The 10,209-nt window shown below is 40.3% G+C and overlaps 1 protein-coding gene across 1 annotated transcript in view; it reads left to right on the plus strand.

Moving 5' to 3' along the window:
* Positions 1–8,622, plus strand: part of LOC145442218 (uncharacterized) — a 50,381-nt gene extending 41,759 nt beyond the window's left edge. Inside the window, exons 6-7 of the mRNA XM_080320126.1 lie at positions 5,224–5,377; positions 8,001–8,622. Of these exons, the coding sequence (XP_080176252.1) occupies positions 5,224–5,377; positions 8,001–8,253 (407 nt within the window). The 3' untranslated portion in view covers positions 8,254–8,622. The remainder of the gene's footprint in view (positions 1–5,223; positions 5,378–8,000) is intronic.
* The last annotated feature ends 1,587 nt before the right edge of the window (positions 8,623–10,209 follow it).

The raw sequence follows: 10,209 nt of genomic DNA on the forward strand, positions 1-10,209 counted from the left end.
ACATAATTTACTGGGTCCGTAGACATAATAGCATGCGACACTTCAGAATGCCGCACTTGAGCATGTGAGTAAAATTTGGGGTTAGGGCAGGGTATGGATTAGATTGAAGATTGGGATAGGGTTCGTTTTGGAGTTAGGATATATATCTGGGTTGATCTCGGGATTTGGGTGGTGTTACGGTGAGTTTTGGGGTTGTGACCCCAGAGGCGGTCAATAACGAAGTACTTCCATTTTTTTTGACGTACTCAAGTAGTTTACGCTACTTGGGTACTTACTCAAGTAGATCTATTTTTCCGCTACTTCTACTCTTACTTCGCAATATTTTATGATCTACTTACTTACTTTTCGCTATTTCAGTTTGCAAAGTAGGAGTAGTTTAATCCTCCAATCAGGAAGATACCTGAGGAATTTCGGGGCTGTTTACACGAAGTATCAACATGTAATTTTCATAAAAGTTGAGTGAAGCTCGTAATTTTCTTCGCGCTTCGCTCTCAGTGGATATGGGGTGACCAATATGATGTCTCGAAAGTATTAAGAAATACAATTTAGGCAGCGGGTTGCGTGGTTCCGTTCGCACTGCATTATTGTCGCCCATGTGACATATTTCCTCACACTATATATGTCCAATCATAACGTTTGAAACTGATGTTTCGCTATCTACCATTTACTTATCAAATCGTAATCTAGCAGTCCATGGCGTGCCTTAAGCTGGAAAAAAGTGAACTAAGACTTTTTTTAGCTTTAGACATGTTTTATCATACCACCTCTGAAATTTTTTTGATTAATTCGGTTGATTTATTTTGCACCTCATAATGTGATAAATTGTGCCTGTATAATTAGGATGGTCGGAATCAAACGGTGTTTCAAATTGCACCAACAAAACTTTTCGCTTTTTGTATTGATTTGGACATTGAGACTGAAGTTATGAACGATTTGCAACTAACTTCACATAGAGGATGAATCTGTAACACACTCATGCACCGTTTATTTAGGTACAGCACTGAAAGATGGAGTTCTAATCTGAAATCACAATTGTCATTCCCGTTTTGATTTTTTGGGATGTTTAGCAACCGAAACGTTGCAAAATACGTCGGGCTTTGAGTCTTGAGTTAATCCATATTTTTGAAGCGCCTCGTCAAGTCAAGTCAAGCCATTTTTGCAAAGTGAATCGAATCAAGTCTAATCATCTGACAAAGTTGACTCGAGACTAACTGGCGTCAGGTCGTCACTCGAGCCGTCCCAACTAGGTTTGCATTTAAAAGAAAATCAATCTAAAACAAGCATGTTTGACGCAAGGCCCTTGTTTAAACATGTTTTTTTATTGTTTTTGTTTGTTTGTTTTTGAAGCCATGACGTTACATGCGACGTCATAGTGGATTGACATTGACAATTGAAAGAATTGGGTAAATATAGCTCCTTTGACGAGATATCTACATACTATAGCTGTTGAACCGACTATTTTGAGGGTTCCAGTCATCCCATATCGTATGAGTCGGCTATATCGGGTGGTAATCGTCCGTAGGCTCATACAACGTGTTTTTGGAAATTATTCACACAATTATGGCACAATTATACAAGTTGAAATTTTTTTAAAGACCTTTGTTTAAGACACTGCTTAAAACAGAGGTCTCAAACACGCGTCCGGCGAGATTATTTTGTGCGGCCCGCGTCGGCATTTTGTATGTTAAAAGTATTCGACAATATTGAACAGCCGCATATCTTTTTTTATGCTTGAGAACTTAAAATTTACTTTAAAACTACTCCAAAACCCAGAACTAATTAACAAACTCCACTATTGCATCACTTTCGAAAGTTGCCATGCGATGAGAGATCAGCGACTACGTCACATTACCTGTTATGATGGTAAGCATGACCTGTTGACGATTCGTGACTGCAAATTGTGATTTGGACTTGGGCTCGACCTTCTGTCACATGTCGTGAAATCGGTCTGAATGGGTGATAAAATATAAATGACTTGAGTTGCGTCGGGCAAACGTTTCAATCACAGAAGGACTTAATTGTGACTCAGAATGCCGTGACTTGGTACAACGACGGACGCAACAAGCTATCAAATTGCTATTGGGAATAGTAATATATCAAAAGGTTGTAGATTGCAGAAGGTCCTGAAGTGCAGGACCACTGAAAATGAATGAATGTCGTCATTTACTCGACGCATTACGACGCAATTCAGAAATTGCAATCAAGTAGCCTAATGATAATTTCCAATCACGATACACATCCATAGCCTACTACTAATCAGGAGTATTCCCGAAACCAGGATTAGGCTGTACTGCTACTTCTGCAATGCATTGATATCAAATCAATCTTTGTTAAATTCTAAAATATAATACCTATAATTATGGCACATCAAATGTCCGCTAGCTGCAAAATTATATCCTGAAATCTTTTAGTATGTCAAGATGCATTTCCATTCTCGCAAGGTGTCTTTTATTAATTATTTTGGCAAACTACGGCAAGTATAACAACAATTTCATTCGAATATTTGAAGATTGATTTCTTTCGTGCCAGTCGTTAATTAGCAACAGTAAATCACATATCCACGATGGGCACGGAATGCCAGTCTGCAAGGTCCCGTCAAATAAGGCCGATACTTTGAAATATATTGAATACCACCATTATTAGTGCTGCTGCCCGCGGCGTCATCCAAAACTAGGAAATTGGCCCGCTATAGCACATTTGAGTTTGAGACCTCCTCTGGTTTAAAACATGTTTTAAAAAACCATTTGTTTTAAATGCAACCCTAGTCCCACGACTGATACGAGAAAACCGCGGGTTAGTGATCGATGACTGCAGTGATAAGAGACGGACGCTCCATTCAGAGCAAGTCAGACTTGAAGGAAAGCGTTTAAGCCAGTGGTTCTTAACCTTTTTTCCTCCAGCGCCCCCTTTCAAAAATTATCGTGCTCCAGCGCCCCCCACCTCATATTGTAAGGACTGTAATAAAGACAATGGAAGAGAAGGAGGGCCGTAACAACACTTCGTCAGCCCTCCTAAAAGACGATTGTCTTGGGCACCCAGAGCGTGATAAACCCAACTCGTGAGGGCTTCGCCCCCAAAACCCGGTCGCGTGATTTCGATGGTCGGCAAAGTTTATGTGGCATGGTCACCGTAGGAGCTGAATTTTTTCATGATGCATGAATGAAATAGGTTGCAATTGCATATATAAGTCACTATAAACTTTTTATCTTCTCAGCCCACACAATCAGATTTGCCAGTAGCGCTGAGTGAGCTGTTGTATTGGAAAATGAAGGCCACGTTATTAATAATTTAACATATTCGGGCGTGCCCATTGGTACAATTAAATCGTTACATGTTATTTTGTTACCTCTTGTCCCCTATATAGTCAAAAGATATTGAAACGCATAAACGTATTAAACTAAAGTAGGCACACGATTCAAAATTGGTATTTCGTCACTGGCAAATGATTTTTGTGATGGATGTTATTTGTCTTGTGGGGTGCAGATTGCAACGACATGATAATTCGGCACGAGCGATCTAATCACCTATGGACGATTAGAATTATATACATCGGATTTTACGCTCAACATAAGGGCAATCCTCTTCGGCTGAAGTTTTCTCGCTGACCATCTTTTCTCGGAGTGCCATATTCACCGGAACTTCATATGTCTTCGTGCATTGTGGCGTGGTAATGGCCGACGCTGAAATGCCTATTTCTATTTTCTATGACTATGCGTATTCTTCCGTGGGGAAGTCGTCATAACATGATGTTTAATTTATGTTCATTCACCGAACTAACTTCGAGCTAACCGATTGGGGGTTTGGGTTTAAAGCAGTTTCGGTCTTGATAAGAGGTCAAAGTTCAGTCGGTATTTTTGGGACTTTGGTATTGGAAATATTTAATCGCGCTCGGGGACCATTCGACTATATTAAACCATATATTAATAGTGTGTGGTATATTCAGGGTCAAATCAAGGTTGTTATAACAACAATCGGGTACGGTTTCATACCCTGTGGTTCGGACCCTCCCAAATTCACATCGGCGATTGGCAATACGGGGAAATTAATGGTATTGGATTTTCTCTTAGTGCTTTGTGTAACTATAAGTAAGTCAACTGAGAATGGGATGCATATATCTGCTCACATTGAATTTAGTATTGTACCCAGTTATTTATTTCATCATGAATGTATTTCAAACAGAGCAACTCATATTATATAACGTTCATTGGAGGTTGTGATCCACAGCACGAGATAGTATCATCCTTTATGATACTCGAGGAAATATTCTAACGATTTAATTTTGTAGCTCTCAAATACAAGTATATTTAGTTATTCAGTTCGTGCACAAAGCTTCAAAACTTATTTTATGTACAAGGGGCTCTCACCCGCAATCAAAAGTGATATACATTGCCCCCTTCTTCGATTTTCACACGCTGTGCTCCGCGTGTTATAATACCTAATTCGAAACATTTTGTTGAAGATAACCCTAGGCAAGCGTGACGGCAGTGTTTTAAATAACGGGAAATTGGCGTTCTAAAAGTATGCGCAATTCGTTTTATATGAATTATAATACCACACTACATTTATGAAAACATATGTAGCAAACATCGTCGCGTAGCGCGACCAAAAATTTCGGGATTTGACATGTTTTGTGGAATGTTCGTGTGGAATACTCGTTAAGGATATGTCCTACTACCACATCATCTACTGCGAAGCGATATTTCATCAGCGCCCCCCATATCGCCCCCTGAGCGTATCCGCCCCCTTCAAAATCGCCAGCGCCTCTTGGGGGGCGCTGGAGGCAAGGTTAAGAACCACTGGTTTAAGCAAATGTTATATTTATAGTTACAAGCGACAACGGCCTTAATTGTCCAGTCGTAAAATGCTTCCCTGTCTTAACCCTTAAACCAAATACGAAAAAGACCTGAAGTGATCATTTAACATAGTAGGTCCTAGTGATTTTTCAATCCGATTCCACTGACCAATAACAGTCCAGATACACTGAAGATTGCAAAAGAGTGATATCCAGTATCCATCGCTAGGAAGGCGTTTGATGCGACCAGCGACATTTTCTCTTGTGCCTTCTTAAATCATTGACATAGAGAAAACAATATACGGGTGATTCGATCACGATAAGAGTTAAGCCCGAAACCCATCGGTGTAGTGTATGATTGTTCACTCGAGACTTGACTCATCAACATACGCCGGAGGGACGGCGTCTGATATGGTACTTATTGTTTCTAGTGGGATTTCAATCCAGCGGATGGTACCGTGCATCCAACTGCTACGATTATTACGTCCCTCAAACCCCCGCTCCCTATGCGAACGTACAAACAAACTGCCAAGATCTTGGAGCAGAACTTGCTACAGTGGGCATGAGAGACACTGCCGTTAGAAGGTTAGTTGGGCAGTTTACATGCTATTGAATCATTTCACCATACTAGTTTACCTAGCAATTGTCCAACTATTGCGAACTAGAATGCTTCATTAGCTTGAACCATTCCTATGGGTGGTTGGGTGGTTGGTTTTTGAAACCAGACGTGGGAAGATCACAGCATCAATGTACAGTACAATGGTTACAATTACACTAAAAAGTTATCGCGGTTATATTATTTTTACGCCTGAACTCGCAAAACACAAATACGATTAAAATTGAGGACGTTTTTGAACCTGTGGCGTAATATTGCTTGCTTCATCACAGTGAATCGTCCGCACAGCACTTCGTTGCTGACGAATTGTCACCTTTACTGTATCCGTTGGGGCTTGTGACGCGAAATCCACGCTTAGAACGTCATCCTCAAATGATATGAGTGGCTTGCTGACAGCATGGTCACATTTTCAGTTATAAATGGTAACACAACTATTGGTACTACCAGGACCGTGTCTGCCGCACCCTAAACTCCGATGGGCGGTGGCGAAACTAGAAGTGGGGTGTAGCCTACATAAATTCTCAAATGTGGTAATGATGAGCATATCAATTTAATTTGATATTTCTTCTTCGCGGTGATCGCGATTTACTGTCACGAAATTGAATGGTTTCCATACCGGTACGGGTATGCCTTAGCCATTGCAAATTACGTTTCTTTGTGCGTCTGAGTAGGCTACCTGAGTATCGTTTGTTGGTAATTTTCATTCTGTAGCTGCCGACCTGTAGCACGGCCCACTTCTTGGCTTTTATAATACACCGCTTACACGGATGAGATGGTGAAGAGGAGCTTAGATAAACCTCAAACGCTTGGATAGGAATTCTGGAGTCGACCCCGGTCGGACTCGAACCCATTGGTGTTGCTGCTGCGCATTATACCACTACGCTATGTCGCCACAACTGAGTATATGTGATTGTTGAGATGCTTTAGTCCAGGGATGTGCAGCCTGTGGGTGTGCCATTGCGGCACCAGCCATTTCGGTGACGGTTATTATTTCTGCTCCAGGACATATCAAGCTTCGGCCAATAATTGACCCCGCTAGGCGACGCTGAAAAATACCAATGTCCATGAAACCTTGGCTCAAAATTACCAATTGACCCACGCATGCAGACCGTAACCTTCGATATCGACATATCCTGGTGCCAAAATGGCCGGTGCCAAATAATCCTACCCCTGAAACCTGATTTAGCTCGTAAATAAATGTGGATTTGAAATGTTAGGCTCTGATAAAAGGATTTTTTCTTTTAGTTTGGTCTACGTGTCCGCAATTCCAATATTTTATCTTAGCAATACCATCTCACAATCGACATTCTTATTTTTCTCATCATAATCCGTTGGTGCGGAGATAAAAACATCATGCACTCCCAATCAACTAACTATGTACGTCAGTGGCTAAAGGCCAGAGTCCGACACCACAAATCACTGGTTCCCAAACTTTGTCGGCTTGTGGCGCTCTAGAAAAATTACATAACGCTCGTGGCACACTTGAGAGAAAGTAGCTTAACAATCCATCGACGTGCAAACTGCTAATGCGATGGCTATATGCTTGTTTCTACAAACATACATTCGACTTAAACGATGTCAAACATATCCGCATGTCGTCATTTACAAGCAGTGTCACTAGTTTACGGCTTTATATTTCAGTCAAATCGAATAAACACACATACACATAGCTATCCATTAAGGTCCGAATGACTATAAAATTTGGATTGCACATATCATGGAATCAATCGTGAAATCGGCGGTTCCAAAATCCGGGCGTTTCGTAAATCAGTGAGCTGTTCTTGTTCTGCAAAACGATTGCTTGATGTATGTCTTCTAAAGGAATTGACTACCACCGATATTTGTTTACAGCAAATCCTGAGAAGTTGGCTACTGTTGAAGAGAAAGTTGAATTCCAGACAATGTTCTCGTGATTTGCGGCACGATTTCTAGTTTATGCGTTGATTTGAAACGAATCAAAGCATTTTATCCCGACAGAACCGCCCAATTATGATGCGATTACCCTATTCATCGGCAATGATATGATTTGTTCCATGGACATGGTCACACGTGCTTACTTATCTGCGTGTTATAGAATCTGGGCCGCTTTTTAGTTGCAACTGCTTGTCTACATGCCTTACATTCGTTATTATACAGTGTTTCTCCAGAATTCCAGAAAGACTGACTGATCACCTGAGAATCTGTAGCGGCACACAGTTTGGGAATCACTGCTATAAACAAAAATCACGTAGGCACATGCCACTGATTTCTCCCATGCACTGAGTGAAAGGCGGGTCATGCGGCCCGCGGCCTCGACAAATTTTGAAAAGTGGCCCGCGACCCCTTTTGAGTTGGCGACCTCTGGTCTAAAACATGTTTTAAAGAAAGTGTTTTAGACCATTTGCTTCAAATGCAACACTAACAATAGGCCTTTATCACCAATAAATAATACCAGTCCAAGGACCACCAACTTCTCTCCTTACGGAAAAGCTATCATTCTAATCGGTTTGATGGGCCTTGGTAATGTCTAAAACTACTCAATATCTAAAAACACCGAAGGTCTTGGATGTGTTTAGTGTTTATAATATGCAATCATCATGATTTATTTCTCAGAGAAGTCGTGGCCGCATTATTCGACACTAGTGAGGAGTCAAACTATGCATATATCGGAGTCGACAAGATAGCTGACAGCACTACATGGGTGTGGCTGGATGGCGATACCACCGAACCGAACTTTTGGTTCCTCAGCGAGCCAAACGATGCATCAAACCATTGTGCTGTCTTAGTTACCGGAAACGCCAACAGCCTAATCGATGCCCCCTGCACTGGCGCTTATCGTTCCTACTGCGAAAGAGCGCCTCAGTGATTTTAAGAGGATCCCCGTTCACTTTTATCCAATACTCTATTAGCAAACCGTTTCAAGTGGTTTAACTTGGTAGGTTGTCTATGGCTACACCTTAACAGTTGTGCATCAAAATCTGACTCGCTAACTAACGGTTCTCAATGATTTAATTCACGAGATTTTGTGTAAAAGTCATTCTATGTTTACTGCTGTTGTTTAGACTTCCGTATTTGATTTTCATGTTGTTTCGACATCTGTAGCGTGCGACCAGGCACACTTCTGAATTTTTGGTTTTCTGATTTGTCACGAGCTTTCCTTTGGCTGAAGCTCAAACCACAGTTATATTGTGTTTGACGATTTCCATTTGAAATATAATAAAACCATTTGTTGCCATGCTGGAAATAATTTCATAAGCAGTAAAAAGGACGAAACGTAGATAAACAGAAATACAAGCGATGTGATATGGGCGGGCGGAAGCTTTTGAAAATTAGATCATATTCGCAATAAATTTTGCTATTATCACTGCAGACTTGTACAAACTAAACATTTAGTTAGTTCATGGTCAACTAACTAACGATTTTTTGTGTAGTTCTAGCTGTAGTTGCGGATTTTGAAAATTGAGTAGTTCTAGTTCTAGTTGTAGTTGCAGATTTCGAAAATTCATTGGTTCTAGTTCTAGTTCTAGTTGCACATTTGAAAAAAATATTAGTTGCCGAACAACTAGAAAACACGTGTTGTGGTTTTGAGCATATTGAGATGCCGGTGTTCTGTTGAATGATTTTTGTGCAGCCATTGCTCGCTCAAAGCCATCAATGCTAACAGTGGCGTAGCCAGCGGGTGACGTTTTGGGGTCAGAATCTCTTCCATTTCAAACTCGAAACTACGTTATTTTGAAATTCGATTCAATGTCTGATATTTCCGATAAAATAAATATAAATGTGTTGACTAGGAGAATGACATCCAGTTCTGTACGGTTCTGAACCTTTAATGACTTGGGAACCCCTACGTCACAGTGCAGTAGGGGTCTTCAAAAATGACTTTTTTCTCAAATTCTACTGGCTACTTGATAAAATTGTTAGGTTACCTAATTTAAGCCTGCACACTAAATTTGGTTCAATTCCAGCCAGTAGCCGCATTGCTACAGGACAACAAAGTTTCTATTTATTATATAAAAATGAATTAACAAAAATTTCAAAATTTTCTGTTCACCCCATGAAAATGAATTAACAAAAATTTCAAAATTTTCTGTTCACCCCATGAAAGTGTTCGTTGTCTATAGAAACGATGTTCACCAAATTTGATTCAATTCCAACCAGTGGAAGCAGAGTTATAGCCTTCGAAAAATTTGGATTATCAATAAAATAGTAATTACGGTGACCAATTCTTTAATTATTTATTATCGGTGTGTCCACCGTAAACACAATTTTATTCAAATCCAAATTTTACGACGGCAATAACTCCGCTTCCACTGGTTGGAATTGGACCAAATTTGGTGAACATCGTTTCTATAGACAACGAACACTTTCATGGGGTGAACAGAAAATTTTGAAATTTCTGTTAATTCATTTTTATATAATAAATAGAAATTTTGTTGTCCTGTAGCAATGCGGCTACTGGCTGGAATTGAACCAAATTTGGTGGGTAGGCTTACATTTGGTAACCTAACAATTTTATCAAGCAGCCAGTACGATTTGAGAAAAAAAGTCATTTTTGAAAACCCCTATCGTGCAGCCATTGCTCGCTCAGAGGCATCACTTCACTGCTGACAGTGGCGTAGCAAGCGGGTGACTTTTTGGGGTCGGAATCTCTCCCATTTCAAACTCGTAACTCCATTCTTTTGAAATGTCGATTCAGTGTATGATATTTCCGATAAAAGAAATATTAATGTTTTGTTTTGTTTGTTTTGGGGTATTCATGGTGTTTGTCGATTACTATGGTCATTTACACCAGGCCGATATACTTCTTATTTTCCGTAACTGC

This window comes from Botryllus schlosseri, chromosome 7, assembly GCF_051294905.1.
Source record: "Botryllus schlosseri isolate E-star chromosome 7, Bs_hap1, whole genome shotgun sequence".
Classification (NCBI taxonomy): domain Eukaryota; kingdom Metazoa; phylum Chordata; class Ascidiacea; order Stolidobranchia; family Styelidae; genus Botryllus; species Botryllus schlosseri.